Source organism: Diceros bicornis, chromosome 32 (genome assembly GCF_020826845.1).
Source record: "Diceros bicornis minor isolate mBicDic1 chromosome 32, mDicBic1.mat.cur, whole genome shotgun sequence".
NCBI lineage: Eukaryota > Metazoa > Chordata > Mammalia > Perissodactyla > Rhinocerotidae > Diceros > Diceros bicornis.
The window spans coordinates 35,232,897-35,257,862 of record NC_080771.1 but is presented as its reverse complement, the minus strand read 5'-3'; the positions used below and the strand labels follow the sequence as shown (position 1 = coordinate 35,257,862).

General features: G+C 49.6%; 1 protein-coding gene across 3 annotated transcripts in view; it reads left to right on the top strand.

Annotated features, from left to right (window-relative positions):
- Positions 1–5,947: 5,947 nt before the first annotated feature.
- MTHFSD (methenyltetrahydrofolate synthetase domain containing) overlaps positions 5,948–24,966 on the top strand; it is a 32,364-nt gene continuing 13,345 nt past the window's right edge. Inside the window, exons 1-7 of one of the 3 annotated variants that reach the window (XM_058528425.1) lie at positions 5,948–6,005; positions 9,583–9,686; positions 11,144–11,257; positions 14,213–14,326; positions 16,464–16,554; positions 19,640–19,752; positions 20,038–20,163. In XM_058528425.1, the coding sequence (XP_058384408.1) occupies positions 5,990–6,005; positions 9,583–9,686; positions 11,144–11,257; positions 14,213–14,326; positions 16,464–16,554; positions 19,640–19,752; positions 20,038–20,163 (678 nt within the window). In that variant the 5' untranslated portion in view covers positions 5,948–5,989. Of the gene's footprint in view, positions 6,006–9,582; positions 9,687–10,997; positions 11,112–11,143; positions 11,258–14,212; positions 14,327–16,463; positions 16,555–19,639; positions 19,753–20,037; positions 20,164–24,966 lie in introns of all 3 variants that reach the window. The other 2 variants (XM_058528426.1, XM_058528427.1) reach the window with 2 other exon arrangements.

Below are 24,966 nucleotides of genomic sequence, written 5' to 3'. Positions count from 1 at the left end.
CCAGCCCAGTGTGGACCCTCTGCAGGGCCTTTGCACATGCTGTGCCCTTTGCCCGGGTCCCTCGTCCTCAGTTCCTTGCTGCAGGGCCACCTCTTCTGAGGCCTCCCCCAACTACCCACCTACTTCCTCCCTCCTCATCCCCTCACCCCACTCCTCGCGCTGATTCATTTTTACCCTGTCTGATAGGATCCTGTCTGTTTGTCCCCCATACCAGGATGTAGCAGCAGGGACCTGGTTTACCCTGTGCACCCCACTGCACCCCATACCCCATTGCTCTGCTCGGCACAGACTCCATGCTCTGGAATTATAAACTGAATGAATAGATGTCACCTTGGAGCCTCAGAGACACCCCCTCCCTCCTGCCATGACCACAGGCCTCATCTCCCATTTAGCAGTTCAGACCCAGAACTCAATTCAAACATTTACTGGCACTTATTTTAGGCAGATGCTGCATAAGAGATGGGGAAGAAGCGTCGAATGCCCCAAGGCTGTTCTTGAAAGGGCTCACAGGCTGAAACTTATTTTAACAAACACACAGAGAGCCCTCACCGGGTTCCAGGGGCAGTGCTCACATTCAGCACTAATCCTCACCAGCACTGAGAGGGAGATGCCAACAGTGCTGTCATCCTCGTCCTACAGATGAAGGAAGCGAGGCATGGAGAGCTCTAGTGACTTGCCCAGACGCACCCACTGGCAAGCTGCAGCCCTGGGATTCCAACCAGAGGGGCCACGAGCTCAACCCTCCGAGGTGCTGTCCCTGTGTGGGGCGGCCAGGCACGGAGGGAGGGGCAGAGCTGAGCAACACAAGATTCAGGAAGGGGAGGAAGAGGAGCCAAGAACATTTCTTGCAGAAGTTGGCAATCAAGCTGGGCCTTGAGATCTTGGTAAAGTAAAACCTCACCCGCAAGCATCCCTCTCTCTCCTTGACCCTGCTGGTTGCCAGCTTTAGCAAGTAAAAATACAGATGCCCGCATTCTGCCTAGGACAGATGTATATACTAAAAAAAACTATTCATTGTTTATCTGAAATCCAATTTAACTGGGGATCCTGTATTTAATCTGGCAACCCCTTGGGGAAAAAGTTCTTCAAACGCCTTTTTGGTTATTAGCTTATTAAACAATCTTACATTTATTAAATATCAGGTGCAGCTTCAAATAACTACATGTTGTTCAAGTTCACAGTACAAGAGAGCGTAAAAGGAGAATGTCTTTACTTTGCTCTGTGATTGTGTGTGCCGGGCCAGATGGGGGAGATATCAACGGATTGCTCGAAGCTTGAAATATAGAAGAAATTATACTGATTTTTAACAAGCGTGAGCGTCACACATTACATGGCTAAAAATCCCGATAGTGCAGAACTTTAAAATGAGAAGAGCATCTTCTCGCCACCCCCTCCCCACTCAGAGACCACTAACTCCTTTCACTGTTTCTGCTGGCAGTTACCAAAGAATCTTGAAAAAATAGGCTTTGCTGCTATGTTTTTTCTTGGCAGCTACCGCTATGACCCTCTGCCTTCCCGCTCTGTGTTTCAAGATGGTGACAAGTTCACCTAGAAGAAATTGGCTGGTTCCCAGGTGCAAGGCGAACGTTTTAGAACACGACCCAAACAGTTCCCAGTTAACCCTGTTGTGTAATCGTCGCGCAGCATGTGTATTTTAAATCAGCACTTGGTTCAGCTGAGGATGCCAGCGCACTGTGCGGGCATCACCCACCCCTCCCTCCACCCCCAGCAGCTTCCCAAGGAGATGTTTTCAGTTCTCTGAGGGTTCCTTTTGTGCCTTTAAGTCGTGCCTCTTCGCTCTCGGTGCTCCTTCCATCCACCGTCACCGAGTTCGCGTCGGTTAACCCCCGCACTTTGTCAGAGGAGTTGGTTGGCTCTCCACCCTTCCCTCCTGCCAGTCACCGGCCAATTTGGGGTGGGATTTGTGACCTGCAGAAGTTGGGAGTGAGGGTGGGGAAGGCATTTCTGGGATGAGCAAAACATGAACCAAACCAGGAAGGGGGAGGAGGGCGGGTTGATAGGGATGGAGTGTGGCTGAGAGGCGAGTTGGCGGTCAAGCAAGGCCTGGACCGTCCAGCTGAGAATTTTGTGCTTCGCCAGGTGGAGGCGATGGGGAGCCTTGAGGTCACAGCTGGAAGAAACAGAGGTGGAACTCAGGCGGACGGAGGGCAAGAAAGAGGAGAAGCCGAGGAGGAGGAGGAGCGGGGAAGAGGAGAGGAAGGAGGGGGCAGGCCCGCGGAGGGGGCAGAGGTGGGAGGCAGGAGGCAGGACGCAGTTGCAGTCTCAGGCGTGGTGACACATCCTTGGCCTGGGGGGTGGCAGTGAACAGCAGGGCGTCACTGCGACACTCCAGGCGTCCTCGTGTCCAGAAGTATGGTCTCCGTGAAATGCCCGCTGCTGATGGATGGGCCTCACCTGATCCCAGGGTGGGAGCAGAGCCGGCTTCCGGGACTGCCAGCTTCTCCGGAGCCAGCCTTTGTTGTTACAGCCTCATTCATGTTACTCTTGTTCTTTTTCGCGCCGTGGGAGTGGTGTGTGTGTGTGTACGTGGCACCGGGAGAAGTCTGGGCGGAGAGCAGAGGCGGCGTTGGATGCCCCAGGCCCGTCCCGGGAAGGCAGGGGCCCGAGGAGCTGCCTTCAGAGGCGCACACGGGGCGGGTCTGGCTCTCAGCGGCCTGGCACAGGGTGAGTCATCGGCCCTCATCTCTCAACACCTGCCTCTTCACTCCGATAGGATCGGTATGGAACAACGCAAGCTAACAAATCTAGGGCGCTCGCTGAGGGCTCGGCAGGCTCTGTGCCTGGACTCCTGGTGTGCCACCCGACTCAGTCCTCTCACCAACTCTAATGCAGGAATGGCATCCCCACATTCTACAGAAGAGGGAGCTGAAACTCAGAGAGGTGGAGCTAATTACCCAAAGTCACACAGCTCAGAGGTCCGTGCCCAAGCTCTTCATGCACTTACCTCTTTCACTAGATTCCTTCTGGCCAAGTTCCAAAGGAGGTGTGCGAATTCATGAGGTAAGGTCTGTGACAAGCTTTAAAATCCGCAAGTGAACTTGCCTACGAGATTTTATAGCAGTTTTATTCATAATTGCCAAAACCCGGAAGCAACCATCATGTCTTTCAGTGGGTGAATGGATGAATAAACTGTGGTACAGCCAGACAATGGAATATTACTCAACACTAAAAAGACATGAGCTGTCAATCCCTGAAAAGACATGGAGGAACCTTAAATGCATATCACTAAGTGGAACAAGCCAGTCTGAAAAGGCCACATACTGTAGGATCCCAACTCTATGGCATTTTGGAAAAGGGAAAACTATGGAGACTGTAAAGACATCAGTGGTTGCTGGGGGTGAGGGTGGGAAGGGAGGAACACGCAGAGCACAGAGGATTTTTAGGGCAGTGAAACTACTCTGTATCATCCTACAGTGGTGGATACATGTCATCATACATTTGTCCAAACCCACAGAATGTATGACAGCAAGAGTGAGCCCCAATGTCAACCATGGACTTTGGGTGTACCTTAGTCAGCTCGGGCTGCTACAGCAAAAATACCATAGACTGGGGGCTGAACCAACAAACATTTCTCTCTTATGGTTCTGGAGGCTGGAAGTCCAACATCAAGGTGCTGACCAATTCAGTATCTGGTAAGGGCCTGCTCCCTAGTTCACAGACGGCCGTCTTCCCGCTGTGTGCCCACATGGTGGGAGGGGGAGGGAGATGCCTGAAGCCCCTTTTATAAGGGCTCTGCCCTCATGACCTAGTCACCTCCCAAAGGCCCCACTTTCTAACACCATCACACTGGGGATTGGCTTTCCCCATGTGACTTTGGGAGGGCACAAACAGTCCATGGTGACAATGATGACAGCGTAGCTTCATGGATTGCATCCGCTGTGGTGCGGATGCTCATACTGGGAGAGGTTGTGTGTGGGGGGACAGGGGCTGTATGGGAACTCTCTGTACCTTCTTTTCAATTTTGCTGTGAACCTAAAACTGCTCTAAACAATAAAGTCTATTGAAAAAATTCTTCAAGGGACCCAATGCAAATTTACATATATGATTGAGTTTGAAGCATTTAGGTTAACGTTTTAGAACATCTTTTCCAAGAGAGCCAGCCAATTCCTTCTAAGGGGTCTCTTTTATAACTGTTTATGATTCTAAGTGCCTGGGCTTCTGGGGCACTTCTAACTTGGAAACACGGTGTGAAGGAACTAAAGGGATGTCCTTCCTGCTGGCACCACCTGCTTTCTAAAATTGCCACTGGGGAGGTTGTCCCCAGCGTCTGGTTACCATCTGGGGGATGTGCCAGGTGGTCCATCTGAGGGACTTGGCTGTTGGTTAGCACCCTGGTCACTGCTCTGAGCACAGTGAATCCTGCACGATTTTCGCTGCCTGGGCCAGGTCAACTTGCATAACATACTCTGCGAAGATCTACTGCGTTTTTCTGAAAGGGGAAGAGAACACTAACCTCTCTGAGAGACTTTATTTTATAACCTTCTATTCTGCAAAGTGATGCTTTGTACTCCTTTTGCGAACCTGGTAAAAGACACCCTTACGTAGCACTAGGCCCTTTAATGCTTTTATGTATTAGTGCTATGGAGACCACGCAGGAATGTAGCATTGTGACCAGGAGCTGCAAAATTTGCAATGAAGCCCATTGGGGTTACATCCCGCTCTGCCCCTTCCCAGCTGGGTGGCCTCGGGCGAGGTTCTTAACATCTTGAGTCTCTGTGCCCTCCTCTCTAGAGTGCCAGTCACATTTGTGCCTGGGGTTCTTGTGGGGATTGTCTTCAGCTGCAACTGCTAGGGCACTTAGCCCAGCGCCTGGTACATTAGCAGCATTGTTGACTACTGCCACTAATTATGTTCCATCCGATGAAGGCAAAGGGCAGAGGATCAGCTCCCTGAGACCTTGAGTAAGTGGCTGAAACACCCGGAAACTCATTTTCCATATCGGTAAAGTGGTATTAAAATGCTGTCTATTTCACACGTTTGTGGGGAGGATCGTATCAAGTACTGGACACGCAATTTTGAAAAGTAGCTACCACTTCTTGTGCACTTGATGACGCACTAGGCACATGCTAGGGGTATGCAATCAGGCCTTAGGGAGTGGACAGCAGTGGCTCGTTCCCCACTGCTCGTTTTGAGAGGAGGGGTCATCTTCCTAAGGCTTGAATGCTCGGCCAAACTGATGGCTCCCGCAGGATCGGAGCCCAGGGAGGACGTGGACTTGGTTGTCCATTCAGTCCTGTCTCTTTGAGCGGCCCTTAGGTTGACTTATCCTGTGTGCTGAACGCATGAGAGAACAAACGAATGAATGATGTGGATGAGCAAACGCAGGCCGCCACGTTCTTTCGGTCTTTAGGAGAGCCAGAGGCCACGGCAAAATCTAAAAGATGTAGGCTCAAAGTGCGGCCTCGGAGCCGGCAGAGGACTCACCCAGGAGCTGGGCTGGTGCTATCCCCGACCCAGTGAATCCCAGCAACCTGACATTTGAAACAGGTGCCCCCGGCTGAGTCGGACGCACACCCAGGTGTGAGCACCTGAGTGTCTGTAGGGTCTCAGAGGAGAGAAATCTCGTCCCGAAGGAGCAATCAGGGCCGGCCTCCAGGAGGAGGCGGCCTCTGCGGACCAGAAGGAGTGGGGTCTGCTGGAACTGGCAGTAGACTTCGGGAGGCCAGGGGCTTGCTCACTTCGGTAGCCCCAGCGTCCGGCAAACGCCCGTTGGAGCAAGCCGTCAACACTCACTTGCCCCATGAACAAGCCACAGGCCTCGGAGCCGCACCAGTGCCCCGCCGAACCTCCCTCCACCAGACCCGCGACGCTGCACGCGCATGCGCGCCCGCGCCAGTCTCCACCAGGCCTCCCAACACACGCCACCGCCTCTCCTGGCCAGTGCGCAGGCGCCCGGAGGGCGCGGGAGGGTGACGTCATTGCGCCGCGGACTCCGTCCCGGGAGGCGTCGCGCACTGACGGCGTCGCCATGGAGCCCAGGGCGGGTGAGGGGCCGCCGGGGGTCCACCTGAGAGACGGGGGGGGGGGGGCGCGGAGGGGTCTCCGGGGGCGGGCAGGGGGCGCGGCGGGGTCTGAGAGGGGTTTGGGGTCGAACCGGCGGCGGGCTCGGACCCAGATGCCGGCCCCGGTCGGTGGAGTAAAGAGAGCGGGGGAAGAGGGAGGAGGGCCGCCTTCTGGGCACGTGGCGGTGTCCGTGAGCGCCTGTGCGAGGCGTCGCAACTGCCCCGTGAGATCTGCACTCCCCTCTCGTCCCCACTTGACAGCAGGGGAAACTGAGGCTCACGGCTGCTGGCAGGGGCGGGACTGGGAACCAATGTAACTTAAACGCCAGGGCTCCTCATCACTGTGCTCTTAACAAGTGCTTTCCGGGCCTTGGCTGCACCGGGGCCTGTTCCAGGCACCGGGGGGCTCGCCCCCGATCCCCGGGCCTTTAGGAGGTCACCCTCTAGCGGAGAAGAGCTTTGGTGACTGACTGCGGGATTGTTGGGCAAAGATAATCCTCCTAAGACTCTTGGTGCACCGGGGTCTGTTAAAGCCAGGTTCCGCAACGGGGAGTAAGTCCACTCCTGCCCTTACCGCATGTGCAGCATGTAAACCGCACGGTAGCCATGCCGATAACACGCCGGGGCGATCGTGCAGACCCACCGGGGCCAGCGCTGAGCTCAGAGCGAGAGGTGGAGGGTCAAGCTGGACTGACAGGCCCACAGCCCGTGGAGGGCAGTCAATAGGCAGAACAGGGTTCAGGCATGTCACACATTAATATATGTTTTATTATCCTAATCATTCCCCATGTTTCCGTAACTTTCCAAGGGCAGGGAGCTGTCCTTTTTCCCTCCCTCTCCCCTCCCACTTAGCCCATTGCTTTCTAAATGGGAGTCACTTAAATTTTTGTGATTAATGGACTCTCCAGAGCAACGGCCATGATTTCTACGTTTCTTGTGTCCCACACAGTATCCTGCACAGTGTTGGGGAGGTTGTAAGACCTCTGGGTTGTTAGTGAAAGTGATAAATGCAATAACCTTATAATAGTTGTGCCATTGTAATTGTTTCTGTTTGAAAAAATCAAACAAACAGTGAGGGTGCTCTGGGTTCCTAAAGGAGGGATATCTGTCTGAGACTCAGCACTCAGATAATGCATCGTGGGGGAGGTGGTGTCTCAGCTAGCCCTGAAGGGAGAGGAGGGGCAGGACTAGGGAGGAGAGAAGGGGAGGTCCAAGGGCCTGAGAGAGAGAGAGCACGAGAGGTGGGCAGGTGTATGAGGCCAGGGACCAATAGTGGTTGAGCCACTCTTTGCATTCGAGGTGAGGGTGATGAGAGATCAGGCTGAAGTGACCAGCAGGGCTTTCCAGCTCATTTCGGACCCTATAACAGAGGGATCCTCAGGGCACTGGAGCAGCAAGGATGGGAGACTTCCTGGAGGTGGTGCCCAAGCCGGGCCTTGAAGAGTGAAGGTTTGCTGGAGGGACGGGGAGCCAAGCTGACTTTCCAGCAGAGACCAGCAAGTGCAGAGCTCTCAGGAAAAAACAAGCCAAGTGCGGGAAACTGCCTGCCTGTGTGGCCCTACCCAGGCTGACACAGTGTCGTCTCAGCCTGCATCTTTAGAGATGTGTGTTCCCTAAGCACATCCACATCTGCATTTTTTGTTTCTGGAGTCGACAGAAGCACAGCTAGGGTCAAGAAGCACCAGTGGTGTTTGCAGTGGGCTCCAGGAGGCTCTGAGCCTGGCTGTGAAGGGCCTTGTCTGCACACTGCCCAGGGGATCTAGGTCTAGCCTGTAGGGCCTCAGCAGTGGAAGCCTGTAGCTGTGGCCCTTACACCTTAAAACTACGTGTAGAGGCTTAACAAATTGATGTAAATGGGCAGGGGCTGGGCTGTACAGCATACAGCAGTAACAAAAGGGGACTGCCCGAGTGCAGTTTGAGCTGGCCCTGTAGGGGAGCACTGAGCATCTGCAGAGGGATGAGAGTGCTTCGTGTGTGTGGACTAATCTGCGGAATAGTGAAAACAGCAGCAAAGTGCAGAGCAGTGTGTATAGCTGCACGTGTGGTGCACGACCTCAGGGAAGGGACAGGAGGGCGAGAACAGCGTCTCCTCTGTGAAGCCTGAGATCCCTGGGGAGGAATTCACCAGGAGAACAGGTGCACTCATTGCCTTGGGGGAGGGGACCTGGCAGACAGCAAGGAGAGAGGGTTTTCATTGTACATCTGTTTGTATGTTTTAAAAATCCATTTACAAAAAATTAAGCTCTTGAATGTATTTACATGATTCCAAGCCACACAATTCAGAAATGTTTATGCCGAGAAGCTGGCTACCAGCCCCTCACACCACCCATCCCGGTGACTCCCGGCTCTCTCTGGCCGTGGGGCTGCTCCCTTGTGTCACTTTTGAGCAGCCTCCACTCATTTAAGGGAGACTGAAGACTTTCGAGGTTAAACCTGCCCGTCCTTCCTGCTGGGTGCTGAGAGGTGCCCCAGCCACACACACTGTGTGTGGAACCTCATGGTCACAATCTTGCTGTGTTTAGTTATGGTGAACACCATCAAAGGTCTCTGAAAAGAAGAGGTTGCAGCCTCAGAGATGCACATGTGTGTGTCTCCCTGTGGAGACTTTCAGATGGCGTAGGGTAGATAATGCTCCTCTTCAGCGAGAGTTACATGTGGCAGTGAATTTACTTCCAGGTTGGGAGTGAGAATATTCCAGCAAATGAGATTACCACATATGAAATTCCTTGCTTCATAATGCACAGTGCTGTCCGTATAGGAAGTTGTTATGAAAATAAATCAAGTAGTAGATATCAAAGTGATTTGAAACAAACTTCTGTACAAGAACAAGGATATCCTTTTGGACCAACTAAAATAAAAATTCAGTGAATATTTTTAAATGTTCCTATATGAATGTCCTGGTTTTATGTTTTTTCTACTTAACTGGAAACTGCTTTTTATATTTCTCCACTCCAAGAGGAGCACATAGTTAATGCAAATTTTATTAGGACTGCCCTAATCAAATAATTAAAGTATATTTGTTGCCTAAAATCGCATTTCCAAAGTTGGATATAAAATAAAAGATTCCCATACTAACAAAGGGGATTGTATGTGGTAATCCAAAATAATAACTGGCTTACAAATCACTAAGGTTTAAGACAAGCTTACTGGATTTACAGCAGAAGTAAACTAGTCACAGCTGTTTAAGACAGACTAGACTGAGCTTTAGATGGCAGTGTCTTGACTGAACAGACCTCCGTCTCCTAGTGAGGACTTGAGGAATGCCTGCTTACGTGGTTGGGGTTGCATTTTGTTCTCCTACTGCTGCAGGGTAGTAGAACTAGGTCAACACTTGCATTCTGTTGAATTTACTCTGTTTTTGGACTTGAACAATTTGTCGTGAGTGTAAATCTTATCACTTCCCCTGATTTTTTGATGTAGACATGGGAAGCCCTAGATTCTGGTCTGGTGTGGTGGAGTTGTGGGTACACAGGAGCAGGCCCACGATAGGACCCGGGGCCATGTGCACTGTGGGATTCCTTTCTGTTGTATTAATCAGGCTTACCCTTTGTTGCGATAGGTGCTTCCAAACAGGACATTCGTGAGCAGATTTGGGACTACATGGAATCACAAAATTTAGCTGACTTTCCCCGACCTGTTCATCACAGGATTCCCAACTTCAAGGTACTGAAGCATTCCTGGAGCATCCAAAAGGAAACCAGGATATTCCTAAATGAGTAACATTAGTAATACAGTTACCGTTGTGCTTCATGGTGGATTTGAATTCGGTGGACGGGAGTGGTGGTGTGAAATCCAGACCACCTGGCCGGGGCGTTTTTGTGTCTGGAGACATCCCTCATTGTGTTACTCGACCTCCACTCTCGGGGTCTCTTGCCTTCCTGTGCAGGGTGGGTTGTGTCTTGCCAGGAGGTGATGCTGAGGCCACTGTTTACCATTTGATGCAGAGTAAGACATTTATCCTGGCTGGGAGCGTGTTATTGTTGGGATGTGTTTTCACCAAACTGGCTCTCTAGGAACAGTAAGGAGTGATGCTATCTGAGAGGGAAGCCCCTCTCAGATAGCATCACTATGCTAGCGCCTTTGGAAAGAGAGGAAGGCCTTGCTAGTTCCTGCTGACTCCAAGCCTCAGTTTCCCGACTATACAGAATAGAAGACAATCAAAGATGCCTGTCTTTGATGGTATTAATAGAAAAAAGTTTGTTCGAAATTGGCAATATAACACAACTCATGCTCTTGGGCACGCGTGCTTTCCACAAGAAAAAGCGCTTTTTGAAAATACACTGATAGCCCTGTCAGGCCTGAAGGAGGGTTGCCATCACCCTCTCCATTTTGGCTGGGCTTTCCCTGCACCTGGTTTCTCAGGAGCAAGCTCCAGCCCTTCTCTGGTCCTCGGCTGAGCTGGTTCAGAGGCCATCCTGTCCCTTTGAAACACTGTTCTTTTGTGTGGTTTTTGGAAGGCAGCTGTGCTCAGCACTGTACCACCAACACTGGATAAATTTTTGTTGCTATTTTGTTTTGTTCTAGTGCTTGTTACCCCAGGGAGAGAAAGGTATGTGAAGTACAGGGAAAACAAGAAAGATGCACAGAATTAGTAAAAAGTCTCTAAAAAGGCATCAACTAGGAGAGGTATGGGGGTTCTGGGTTAGTGGTAATAAGCTATTTCTTGATTTAGGTGGTGGTTACACGAGTGTGTTCATTTTGTGAAAATTCATCAAACTATGCTCTCATGATTTGTATACTTTTTCGAAAGTATGTTTTATTTCAGTAAAAAATAAGTTGGGGCTAGGGTAGCTTTCTCAGTCCCTTTCTACCCTGCCTGCTCTCTTAGATGTCTCTTTAGGTGACTGTTAGCTCTTGTCTCAGAATTAGCACACCCCACCTGTCTGGGTGGGGTGCTGGAGCAAACTGCTCAGGCTGTAGTTGGCCCGTGATCATGTTGTCCTCTCAGTAACATGCAATTGCGTTTAAAAACAGGGTGCTCCTCGTGCTGCCGAGCATTTCCCACGCTTGCAGGCATTCAAAGTGGCCAGAACCATTAAAGTCAATCCTGATGCTCCCCAGAAAAATGCTCGCTTCTTCGTCCTCGACGTAAGTGCAACTCTGTCTGTTTGCCTAACCAGGGCTCTTATCTGGCTTGCCAAAACATCAAAGACCTAGAAGGTTTTGCCAGAATGCAGCAAGTGAAAGTGGACCCTGATAAACCGCTGGAAGGTGTTCGGCTGCTGGCGCTGCAGGTAATCCTGTTTCCCTGAGCGGAGCCCTGGCTACTGACGGGTCATGTTCTCCAGGTGGCGGGTAAACGCGGGCATTCCTGTATTTGGAAGGGTGGCGCTTCTGACTCCCTCCCACACAGCATGCCCTTGGAGTTGTTTTTGCCAGGAACAGTGTGGAAGTCTTGCAGTTGTTTAGCGGTCAGTCAGTCAGAAGTCCTGAATGTTTCTACATTCAAAGATAAAGGACATTCAAAGCGATGACATTGAGGCGTTCTCAAATCTGATGTGCTTCATCAGAAGAGAAAGAGTACAATGTTTATTTCCTTCTGCTACATTTGTGATATAATTCTTTGAAACTTGATAACCCTTGATTTGATAAATGAGTCCCCAAAATATATAAATTAGAACAGTGTTTCTTAATATATATATAGGCGTCTTTTCAAGAAAAAAAAGAATTACCCCAGGGTTGCTTTAAATTAATATATTACAATTTAATAAGTATAAACATAATATTTGGTATAATTTTTAATGCTCATAGCTTTCATGCAACTATAAAACCAAAATAAGCATATAAATTAAAACAACAGTAGAAAAGCAATAACATTCAAATAGCCGCGCTCATTTAATGGAACGGCTGGTAGTGTGTTGCTGAAACCAGTCACTGCTGATAACATGAGCCTGGTGCTGAATGTCGCAGTGCGGGATCTGTGGAATCTGCCTTATGCTGCCTCGGCTCGTGTGCTGACTGGGTTCTCCCAGGCTCCTGAGGAGCCGTGGTGACGCGGGCACCTTTCGTCCTGCGTGGAGAGCTGAATGTGCCAGAAGGGAAGTGAACAGGGATGAGGGGGGGTCCTGCTCTGGTTCTTGCAGCTGTCTCTTGTAGAAGATCATGTTGTCTGCTAATTGTGGTTCAGCCCCAAGAGGGGCCTCTGCTTCAAGCTCTTCTGGAAGCATTCTTTCTTGCCAGCCTTATTTTCCCAGTCAGTTAATCACTTTGATGAGCTAGGGTGATAGCAGCAGCAGCAGCGTGAAGGACCTGCAGTGAGCACTTACTATGTGTGAGGCACAGTTCTAGCCAAACACCTTCCTGTATTGTTTCATTTAATTGTCCCATTGCCCTATAAGCATGATCTCTGTTCCCTATGACTTGGAGGAAACCAGACACAGAGAGGTCGAGTGTCTCGGCCAAGCCACACATTGGGAATGGTGGAGCCGGGATTCTGACCCACAGTGTGACTCCAGAGCCAGTTCTCCACATGTTGGGAGAGTCGGGGTGTTCTTACCTCTCAGCCCCTCAGAGCACAGAATCAAAGGCCTTGAGTGTGCTGGTAATTAGATGAGTCAAGGCAACCTGTACGGGGAGTGCAGCCAGGTGGCAGGATGGAATAGCTGAGTCTTCACCGTCACTTCATTTATTCAGGGGAAGTCAACAGCTGAGCTGTTGAGAGTCTGCTGTATCCCAGGTCTATGTCAGGCACAGGGATGTAGTGGTGAAAAAGACACAAAGACACATGTGGTCCCTGCCCTTTAGGGCTATAGGCTCCTCAGTGGTTTCTGGAGACTTGAGTGGGTCAAGAATCACCTGGGAAGCAGCTAAACCTGCAGGCTCCTCAGCTCCACCTGAGTGCAGGCAGGGATGGTGATACACATGGCCACAGACCACACCTGGGGACACAGTGGCCTGTGCTTGGGGATGCAGCTTCCCAGACTCAACCCCAGACCTCGAGTTGGTTTCTCGAGTCTGTTTTTAATAAACACCCTGATGGAACTTGGAGAACCGCTGTCCTGTGCAGCGTTTGCTGACCCTGGCTGCACGTTAGCACCACCCAGGGAGCTTTGAAGACTGTCGACTGCCGAGGTCAGGTGCTGAATCAGAGGCTCTGAGTGGCTCTGGACCTTGCTGAGTCTTAAAGCTCCCCAGGTGATCCTGATGTACAACTAGGGTTGAGAGCTACTGAGCTGGAGGCGAGCAGCTTCCAGAAAAGAGGAAGTAACTGGAATAATCTGTAGTACACCAGAATCTGGAGACTGCACATGAAATGAACCCAAACCTCTTTAATTCTCAAAAGGAAAGTAGCACGTGGTCATGACTTGTGTTGAAAATACTCTTCTCTTGTGGTTGCAAACCTTGAAGTAAGCCAGACTGTGGTTTTATAGGCCTTTTATTAGTCTCAGGCTGTCATCGCCTGCACAAAAACTAAAATATGCTATTTTTTACACAAAAGATTTTATCAATTTTATGATTGCCTCATGTCTTACCCCTGTGTAATCTGCAGAGATGCCCTTGGGCGGTGGTTCTCCACCTTCCCTGTGCATCAGTCACCCAGTGGGAGGTGCTAGGCCCCGCCCCCAGTGCCTCTGATCATTTCTAACAAGTGCCCCGGGGGCTGCTGATGCTGCTGGCCTGGGGCCCCCACTTTGAGAATCCGTGCTCTGGGACTCACAATAAGGCATCTGAGAACTAAAAAGAAGGCGGCTCTGGACACGAGTCAGTATTGAATATTGATTATAATGAGTACTGATCTCTTAAACTGCTTTTCATTGAATGGCAAACGGATATAAATGCTTGATGGAATAACGTTTTTAATGTAGCCATGCTATGCCGGTTTCAGATTAAAGCATTGAAACTGTATACTGTTAATGCTGAAAACAGAGGGTATAGGAAAGGTATGGTTGGAATTTCTGTGAGAACAGATCTTTGGATTTGCATTATCATTTTTTTCATGTAACGAATTTGAATGGCAAGTTAATTAGAGTTAGCAACTTTAACAGACACCATGCCTCTTCATCGTAAGGCAGGGTAGAATAGTGGCTCTAAGTAAAATTGACCCCCACGTGTTATTTAATTGGATTTTCAAACATATCATTTCCTTGGCACATACCACAAAATGCAGATAATAGTAACTTGCCTCTGTTAAGAACATACACAAGACAGTTCCTGTATCATTTTGTAATTTATTGATTTTCTTTTAAAAGAGTAAGAAAACGCTGTTGGTTCCAACACCGCGACTGAGAACAGGGTTATTTAATAAGATCACACCACCCCCTGGGGCAACTAAAGACATCTTGAGAAAATGTGCCACGTCTCAGGTAAGTGTGAGAAGCAACATCACCCAGGAGGAAAGAACTGTTCACAGCTGTGCCTCTGGTGAGTTAGAATAGCATAAAATACACCACAACGTTGAAATCTATGTTAACAAAGCCAAATGAACAGAGATGTTAAAGTATTCCGCAATCCTGTCATTAAAGGAGCCAAGTAAAAAAAATATGTATTCTGTTTGTGTAACAATTTCTATTTTGCACCAAGTTGGCAAATTGTATATTTCCTGTTAGAAAAGAAAAGAAAAGGAAAAGCAAGTTGTCTGGTACTGTGGCGTCCTGTAGTCTTAAACTGTGACGTTGCTCTGGCGCCCTCTAGTGTTAACCAGTGGCATCGTCTAGCACCCTATGGCGTTTTCCTGAATGCCACCACAGCAGTTGGGGACAGTGGAATTTCCAAAATATGTTCCATTGGAAATTGCCTCACCAGTTCTAAAGTAATAATGGCTGTAGTAATTTAGTAATGTGATTTTATTGAATGCCTTGCAATGTAGTAAAATCAAAATGTGTAAATATTACACTGGGGTGCATTATAATGTAATTTCCTTGTATTTTACAGATAAGGAAATAGAATTTGGTGACTCTTTTCAGAGTCCTAGAGTAGACCTCAGGCCATTTGATTCCTCGTATACTGGGAATAAAAAATAGGGCATCAAGGTATTCCCTCTTTTTTAAGGGATTTTCTACTTGTCTGATGCATAAAAATTGAATATTTTATTGTTACTTATTGATAACCTGTCTTATGCCAAAAATGGAATTTGATGTGGCTTACAAAAATACATATAATAAAGTAAAGTAATAAGATATGTGTAGAAAAAGGAGCAAAGAGAAAATGAAGGTAGAAAAATAGGAGACAACCGTGGTTCTGGTGAGTGTTCAACAATACAAACCGTGTGACTCTCTGCAGTCGTCAGACGTGGGCCACAGATTTGAGCCCACATTTCCTAGAGCCAACAGGGAAAGTGATCCACAATAAGTCGTAGGTTCCAGACAGTCAGAGCAGTCGTTTTCCTGGGATCGAGGTCCAGGTCAGATACATCCGTGGTGCTGGTGTGGTGGCCTGTGTCACCCTTAATGGCATTTATGCTTCCTCTGCAAAGATGACTGCTTATTGCCAGGAGTCCCCGTGAAGCACTGGCACTGGCTGGTCCCTCCCAGACACTCCTGAAAGTATGGCCAGGTCCAGGGTAAAGCCAGACCAGCTCTCACAACTGAACTTTCAATGAGGATTGAACAGCAGCATTTGGGCGTTTTATAACATGAGATACCAGATCAAAATCAGAGATCCAGGGTCATGAACCTCAAAAGCATTTTCATTTTCAAGGACTTGCATTTAGAGCTGAGGACTGATTTGACTATTGGGAGTCCCCACACTAATCACACATACTGACTCTCTAAGTGACTTGTCACACACTTATAGACAGGGCCCCACACCACACCCAGTGACCTGCCACTGCCAGGTCCTGTTCCCTACAGTGCCCTGATCTGGCTCCCTAGATTGACCTGTGCCCTCCTTATCTGAGAACCAGACCACATCAGCCGCCCTATTCTTTAAAGACAAGCCTCCGTTAGTTAGTGTCAATGGGTGCATTTTGGTTAAATAAGTAGTATTTCAGAAGTGATATGCTGTGCATGAAGATAACGGCCTCCAGTATTTCATATGGAATTCAGATGTCATACATGTTTACTGATCATGTCTTACGTGCCAGATGTGTTACCTCTGCTCTCCCATTTCATTCCCACACCAGTCCTGGGAAACAGGCTCTAAGAGTTTCCTCCTGCTGAGGTTACAGGGCTAGGAGGGATCTGGACCCAGCTCTGTGTGACTCCCGAGTCTGTGTTCTCACCACTATTCTGCTGCCTTATGGGAAAAATGATTTGCTAAACATTATGAAATTAATATCTATTCATTTGTGTTGTTGGTTCCTCCTGGTGTCTTTCCTGGGGAAGGAATTCTGGGAAGTTATTCTAAAGTGGGTTCTGAGCTCTGGTTTCCCTGCAGTGCCTCTCCGCAGTGCCTCGTGTCTGTTGCAGGGCAGTGCGAGTGCTTGCTCTATATAGGAGGTTGATTCACACCCCGAGTGCTGCTTTCAGGGGGAAGCTCTCAGGTCGGCCTCTGTGTTCGCAGGGCGTGAGGAACTTCAGCACTCCCGTGGGCTTGGATTCCAGGGTCCAGGTGGACTTAGTTGTGGTGGGATCCGTCGCTGTGTCTGAAAAAGGTGAGATTAAACACAGAAACTCAGGGATATGACCACTTACCCTGAAGCTTGCTGCTCCACCAGCCTTCTGTTCATCTTACGGAGGCTGATGGTACGTCATTCCAGCTTTCTGGACGCATGCCTGGCCTCCTCAACCACTGCACCTCTCATTCATGCTGAAGAGTTAACTCGGTCCCTCCCACGCCCTGCCCCACTCAGCACCTTTATGGCATCTTCACTTTCTTAACAGGACAAATAAAGTGAGATAAGCTCTCTTCAGGTGGTGAAAGCTTTTCCCTGTGTTCTTAAGTTGACTGGAACTGGAACTGAATTTATTTGCAGTATGTCAGTAAATAGTTGGTTTTAGAGAGCCTCCAGTAAGTGGAGAAACATTAGGTTCTAAGCCTCGTTTCTGTTATGAAGCGGCAGCCTCCTGGACAGTGCAGGTGCCCCAAGCCTGCCTCCTGAAAGCCTGGTGCTTTCTGTGTAGGCAGGTGAGCAGGGCAGCGCCAGCGTCTGTGCTCTGCCGAGCCGCCCCCAGGACCTGGGCCCCTGCGGACTCCTCTCCCTCCGCTCTGCCCCAGGCTCAGCTTGATGCTCTTTGAAAACGATCCGTTCATACTACAGCAGGATCAGTAGGTTCCAGTGGGGTCAGCCCATCGCAGACCTGCACTTGTATAATGTAATTTGGCCCCCACTGGGAAAGCGTTCCCTCTCCTCCCTTCCTTCCAAAAGAAAAAAGGAGAGAACTGTCCAATGACACTCATCAACTCTCTCTTTGAAAATTAATCCGCCAAAGCCCAGTTCTTCCTTCAAGACAGGTTCCCAGTGGTGAGAGATGGTCGAGATCATTCATTCCAAACCCTGAGCATCATGTTTTTAAATGTTGGCCTTTAATATCTTCACCTTAAATTTACTCTTTTCCCAGCTCTCGCTCTGGGCTAGTGTGTGAGATGTTGTAGTTCTTTATTCTTTGTTTCTGTGTATTCTCAGTTACAGATGTTTCATCTGTGTCATCAGGGATGGGTACACATGGGCACACTTTTCCTGTGTGCCTGTCTTGTGCCAGGTGGACACTGGGTGTCTCTGCCTTGAGCCCACAGTGAGTGGGAGGAGCAGACACGATAGCTGAACTAGGATACTCTTGGTACTAGAAACAGAAGTCAGAATGGACATTAATGGGTTCAGAGGAGGGACCTGTGAACCTTGAGCATCATCTCAGAGGTGACCTCAGGGCTAGCTCTTGTGTGCCAGGTGTTTTCAAGGCAGGTAGAGCAGGAGAGGGAGAAGGAGCTAGTGTGGTCACGTGGCGTGGCCCTTTGGTGGTTGGGGTTGGCTTTCCAGAGACCTTGAGGCCAGGTGACAGGATTTGGGCTATACTCTTTTGGCAATGGGACATTAGCAAAGATTTCTTCTTTGAAAAGATCATCAGGAGTTTTCTTTTTTAGCTCAGGATGTATGAAGAAGAAAACAATGTTTTGTAAATATCATCATCCAGGTAACCCCCTGATTAAAGCAACAGAATCACCATGCGCATGTTTAGAAAATTTGAATAGCACAGAAGCATCCCTGGGCACCTTCCCTCTTGCTGTCCCCGCACAGCCCCGTCCTTGTGTCCATACACGTGATACCAGCGCTGTGAGATCCAGGTGTCCCATGTATTCCATGTGTGGGTTGTGTGTCCGTCCTGTGTCCATTTTGGCAGGAGGGCAGCAGCACTCAGGGCGCTCTGGGCCGTGCTGGAGGACGGATCTCCACAGTCTGCTGTCAGCGCAGATGGGTCGGCCTCCTGCTGTTGAACAGCCCTGACTGATAGACATTTCAGTTATCTCCAGGATTTGGTTTTGATTTTTCCCTTACAGATAACGCTAGAATGAGGGGTAGTCTTGTCATATGGTGTAGGTGTGCCTTTGAGGACTGTCCATGGGGTAATTCCTAGGAGAGGAATTGCAAACCAAAGAGTACATTTTAAATCCTGATGGATGTTGCCAAATTACCCACCAGAAAGGTTGCCCACCTCACATCCCCAACACCTAAGGCCTTGCCTCTCTCCCCACTCCCTTATTAATAACTAGAATTATCCAACTTTGATTTTTATCCGTCTGATAGTGAATAATGGTATTTCGTTTGCTTTTTGATTTGCATTTAGTTATGAGTATGAGTGAAGTTGAACATTTCTCATATGTTTGCTATTCACCTGCCTGTCTCTCTCTGTGGACTGTTCGTATCGTTTGCTATTTTTCTGTTGAACTGCCTTTCTCTTGTTTCTTTGCATGCATGCCTTTTACTTATAAAAGTAGCAAGATCAGAGTGGGATCTTGGAAAGATGCATGAGCAATGATGCTTATACTCTTGATAATGATGCTGATGTGATGTTAAATAGAAGTCACAATTTCTGAAATGCCGTGGGCTTCCTAATGGGAAGATCTGTAGACTAGTCTTGGGAGCTAGAAGCCATTTTAGCGTTCGCTGTCTTGCTGCTTTCTTTTCTCCTGCTCAGCTTCCCCTTGAGCTCCAGATCACTGTTTCGTTGTGCGGCCGTTTACGAATTTGCAAAATAGTACTAGTACTGCTTAACCGCCGCTTCAAGGACGGTAGGGTTGAGTGGGGTAACTATTCAGTGCTTTTTATGAGACCGGGCTATGCCATCTTAAATCATATCACATATCCCTCATTTTAGAGTTTTTATTTTCTCTGCGAGGGAAATACATGGAAAAGATTTTGCCTTTAATAGGAATTTGTTCTTAATCTTTTAAAAAACTACTCTTTCATTGTTTTTAAACGTGAGTCCTGCCAACATAAAGCTCACATAAACGAAAGCTCATTTTCCTTTGTAAAGGAAAAGTTTCCATGTTTAAGAGGTTTGAAGTTCTCTTCGTTGTGTGTTGTTACCCACTGTACATATTCAGTATTGTCATTCCTCTCCAACTTCTGTAAGTCTGTATTTGGTGGGCTGCCTGTGGGGTTACTATGGAAGTTTCTGTGGAAGGGCCAGGGATATTGGGTCCACGTTTCTCCTTCCATTGTGTGTGACACAATGAAAAATTTACTTCTAAAGGATTTGCCAGACCCCACAGAGATATTGATTCTCTGTGTTGTTTCTTAGGCTGGAGAATTGGGAAGGGAGAAGGGTATGCTGATCTTGAATATGCCATGATGGTGTCCATGGGAGCAGTCAGCCCGGGGACGCCAGTGGTCACCATCGTCCACGACTGCCAGGTGCTTCCTGTGAATGGGCCAAGCAGAGCCACTGCCACGCTCCTCTGAGAGAGCAAGGGGGCGGGAGGGAGGGAGAGAGAGTGGTCTCTGCCTTGACTCTGTGCCATGTTGTGAGTGGTGTTGATCAGCCGGGGCTGGATTCGTTTGCTGGCACGGTAGCTAGGCCTGATCCACGGTGGGTTTGGGGAGCATCATACTGATGCACTACATCTAACTTAGTGGCGCAGTGAACACGACTGCAGCCACATTCCTCGACAGCTCTTTTACCCACTTCTGTTTGACCAGGTCCTCGACATACCTGAAGCGCTCCTTGAGGATCACGACCTCACGGTGGACTATATTCTCACTCCAACGAGAGTCATTGCCACGGGGTGTGAGCGCCCAAAGCCAGCGGGAATCACATGGTCCAAGGTGGGTCACCGCACGGCATCGAGGGAGGCTGCAGCATCCCGTGGCCACCTCTGGCCATAGCCTAGAGGCATCTCCTCTTTTACCTGTGTTCTCTCTCTGACATGGCAGCTGTCCCCAGGCCTGGCGTGGCTGTTTGTTAGAGTTACCTGTGAGCTTTTAAACAATTCAGCTCCTGGATCACAGTCTCTAGGCATGGGCCCAAGAATCTACTTTGCAAACCCGCAGGTTTTGAAAAGCAACCAGGTTCAGGGTCTCCTGCTGCAGACACCCAGCCGTAGGTGGCAGCAGGGACCACATCCGCCAGGAGGGCTGTGCCCTGAATCTATTTGCCAGCCGGTTTTCATTTCTCAGAGTTGCCTTCCCCCATCCTAGCTGCAGCAGGGTCCTATCTCATCGGTTTTTCCTTTTGCCAACCCAGATTTCTGGATCTGCAAGCAGAACTAAATCGAGTAGGAGGCAGTACCAAAGCCTTCATCCGCTGCTGCCTTTGTGACTTTTATCTCCAGAATAGGCAGGGGCACATAGTACAGGTTGGTCTGCGTGGGAGTTTGACCCAGAAGCCAACCTGTAGGTCATGATACCGTCCGCTGGCAAGCAGCCAGAGTCACTGAGAGAGCAGGAGAGGTTGTGCTTCGCTTGGATTGAAACCCGTGGCCAAATCAGCGTTTGGCCATTTCCTATTCCTTTAACCTGAATCACCCAGAGTTGGAAGGCAGCCTTCCTTTGGGCGCGGGAAATCAACAACATCCACCTCCAGGATGAACACCGACGTGAAACGCCCTGCGCTTCTGCCGCAGCCCAGCAGGCTGTTCCCTGCAGACACAGGCGCCACAGGCGGGTGGGGTTTGGGCCATCGCGGACCTGCACTCCTTCTGGGTTAGCCCCTGATAAAAGCAGACAGGAGGAGTGTGTGAGACTCAGAAGTGAGTGCACCCCGAGCACCAGGGAGAAGGCACTGACACCCTTCATGATATTAAAATGTCCCTTGGTGTCTTTCGTAAGAACCTGGGTTCACCTTGGAATTTGGATCCACAGCATCCCGTTTCAGTGGAGGCTGACACACGGGTCACAGGAGCGAGGTGGTGTTTGCTCAGAGCTGAGAACACAGGCCCCAGGAGGTTGCATGTGGGGGCTGGCCACAGTGAGGCCATGGGTCCCCTGGGGGCCCACACTTCATAGACGAGGACCGATGCAGCACACGTTAGGAAGATTCTGGGTGGCCTCTCCAGGAAGAGAGAGAGATGTGGCCTTGGAGAATAGCCATGGTTACGTTGTACAGATTTTAACAAGAAAAATATAAAAATGGCAACAAGTTAGGGTATCAGTTGGGTTAGGCAAATATAATCCCTCTTATATAAAAAACCAGACTCAACCAAGCTTCCTAAGAAGTGGTCAGCCACACTGGTGACTGGTGTGCGTGAGGCATTGGGGCCTTTACTGCTTGTTGGGACCTCGACTTTTTCACCCTCTTCCCGGAAGATGCTAACAGTTAATGAGGCCTTGGCAAGAATCTCAAACTTTTCAAAGGCCGTTTCTCATATTTTGGTCGTGTGCTCTCAGCTCTGCCACCTACTTGTGGTCCCTTTGTGTGGGTCGCACAAAGGCAGTGACTTTGTCCGGCCCCTGGGGCTTTCTGTTTTGGCCTTGCTACGCTGCAGCCAGAGTGAATGTCCCTCAACATTGGGGAAAAAGTCCTGAATTTCACTGAAGATTTAGAGAGGAGGTAGGGGAAGTTCAATGCTGGGTTATAATATTATTTCAGATTGACTGTTTGGCAAACACTGGTATATCCTTCCACAATATTCTACCCACAGACTCTCTATCACGTAGGTATTAGAATCCAAGAATTTGCCTCTTGTCGATTTTATTGGAATATCTGGAGTCATATTTTTCTTCTGAACACTGCAGACCACTCAGATGAAGGTTGTGAAATGAGTAGCAAATGTGATGCATTTTTTTCACTTGTCCTTGGTACACAAAGATTGTGCAGCATTTGATTCCCTGGCTTTTGTTCCAGCTTTTCAAGAAGTAAGGGTCCTGTGACAGCCTGGAGACCAGCCTGGTGTGGACTCCTGTCCGACTGCAGTTACTTCCAGCAGTGGATCTCCTCGACCTGCCTTCTGAGTCCACACAGGCTTTTCTCCGCCTGTGCCTCCTGAGTTTAACTACAGAGACCAGGTGGCATGGTGGTTTAGAGCATGAGTTTAGAAGTCGCCATTGTACCACTTAGTCGCTGTGTCTGTAACCTTGGGCACGCCCTCCCAAGTCCCCCGTTTGTTTGTCTGTAACGTGGAGATACTGTTGGTACCAACTTCACAGGTTGGTGCGAGGTAGTGTGTGTAGAGTGCCTCACCTGGTGCCTGGGGAGCCTTTGCTGTTGTCATCCTTGTGGTAACAAGGGTGAAATGGTGGTTAGTTGTTGTGAGAAATCTGCCTGGACACTGTGGCATGCTTTTCCTTCTCGTCACTGCTGGCAGAATCCTTACGGTAGTCCTTCGGGTAGTTTACTGAGCTGAGACTGGGTCTCACTGTGGCTCTGTGTGGCTGTGTGTTATCACATGAGGCCCTGCTGTGCCCTTTACTACCCTTTACTGCCTCTCAGTGAAGGAGAAGACAGAGACGCAGGAAGGAGAGGGAGAGGCACAGAGACGTTCTACTTTCCCTTCCTCCTTCTGGAAGGTGTGTCTGCTCTGTGCACATGGGGCCCTTCTGTCTCTCAGGGTGGTCTCCCACCTGGTGACCTGTAGAACTCGGTATAGGGTGCCACGACTGCTCCACCTCATCCACAGGCCACCTCCCTTGAGAACCCAGAGCTCCCTGAACCCCAGGTAGACTGAGTCCACCCCAGTGGAAGGAAGTGCTTTCCCCCAGGGTCTCTGCTGGGCTGGAGGACGGTGCAGGGGACCTGGCCATTGAGGTGGGAGTATGGTCCTGAACCTCAGACAGTTCTTCCAGCTCAGATGACCGTTTAGTCTCTGAGACAGTAATCCAGATGACCCTACCTGTGGACAGTCATGTGTAAGATGATCTGTGATGGGCCGAGAGCCCTTGGCCTGGATGCCTTACCTCTGGCAGGAGGAAACTGAAAGTCCCTGGCCAGCTAGCATCTGGCAGCCCCACCCACAACGTGTCAGCTCCCGGGGCTGCGAGTTGTCCGGCGAGTCATGGCAGAGCAGTAAAACATCCTGCTCAGGAGCGTGGCCGCCTGCTACACCCAGGTGAGTGTCTAGAAAGCCAGGGTAGGATGGAGCCCTCTGTCCGCCAGCTCCTCTCACACAGCCCCGCTGGACTGGACCTCTGGACAGCCAAGACCCATGCCTTTTTTATTATTTCCTGCTGAGCTAGACTGAGGCAGAGGGAGGGTAAAGGACTGACTTTAAGAATACCCTGGGGGCCGGCCCCGTAGGGTAGCGGTTAAGTGCGCACGCTCCGCTACTGGCGGCCCAGGTTTGGATCCCGGGCGCGCACCGACGCACCGCTTCTCCGGCAATGCTGAGGCCGTGTCCCACATACAGCAACTAGAAGGATGTGCAACTATGACATACAACTAACTACTGGGGCTTTGGGGGAGATAAGGGGGGGAAACAAAAAAAGGAGGAGGATTGGCAATAGGTGTTAGCTCAGGGCAGGTCTTCCTCAGCAAAAAGAGGAGGATTAGCATGGATGTTAGCTCAGGGCTGATCTTCCTCACAAAAAACAAAAAACAAAAAAAAAAAAGAATACCCTGGATGGTGCTGGCCCAGTGGTGTAGCAGTTGAGTTCGTGCGTTCTGTTTCGGCGGTCCATGGTTCGGCAGGTTCGGATCCTGGGCACAGACCTACTCATTGCTCATCAAGCCATGCTGAGGTGGCATCCCACATAGAGCAACAAAAAGGATGTACAACTATGACATACCACTATCTACTGGGGCTTTGGGGAGAAAAACGGAAAAAAGGAGGAAGGTTGGCAATAGATGTTAGCTCAGGGCCAATCTTCCAAAAAAAAAAAAAAAAGGAATACCCTGGAGACATGGGCAGACAGTGGGGTGTGGCTGCAGTTCCATTGAAACAGCTGCACCGGTAGGACCCATTGCACCCATGAGGCTGTACCCCCACGAGCCGCAAGTCAGAGGACTGCCCCTACGCCCCCTCAGTAAGTGCCGTGGAGGTGTTGTCCCTGCTTCCCAAGGACAGCAGCCTGACACCGTTGACCAGAATCTGGACAATTGACTTGCTCAAATCAACTCATGTTTTCCTTAATGAAGGAAATGGGATTCTGCCAGGGTCATTCTCGTGTTTAGACTCAAAGAAACAAATGATGATGTAGCTTCCACAGCACGGTCTGTTCACCCCTACACGGCCTGTTTGGGAGGGCTGTTCTCAGATGATCACAGCATGCTGCGTTGATTTCCTTCTTGAGAAGGACAGACTCCTCAAGAGAAAGGATTTGGGAAAAGGAGCTCTCCTGTGATCAGCAGCAGTCCTGGGACATTGAAGCTCCATTTCAGATCCCATGGAAACACTTGTTCTCTGGAAGTAACAGCTAACTGTGAACTGACACCTACCTACAACTGGGCTAGTAAGTTAAGAGGGCTGATAGATGCTTTTATTTTAAAAGAACTACTAAGGCCGGCCCAGTGGCGTAGTGGTTAAGTTCGCACGCTCCACTTCGCTGGCCCGGGGTTTGCGGCCCTGATCCCGGGCACGGATCTACACACTGCTCATCAAGCCATGCTCTGGCGGCATCCCACATAGAAAATGGAGGAAGATGGGCACAGATGTTAGCTCAGGGCCAATCTTCCTCGCCAAAAAAAAAAAAAAAAAG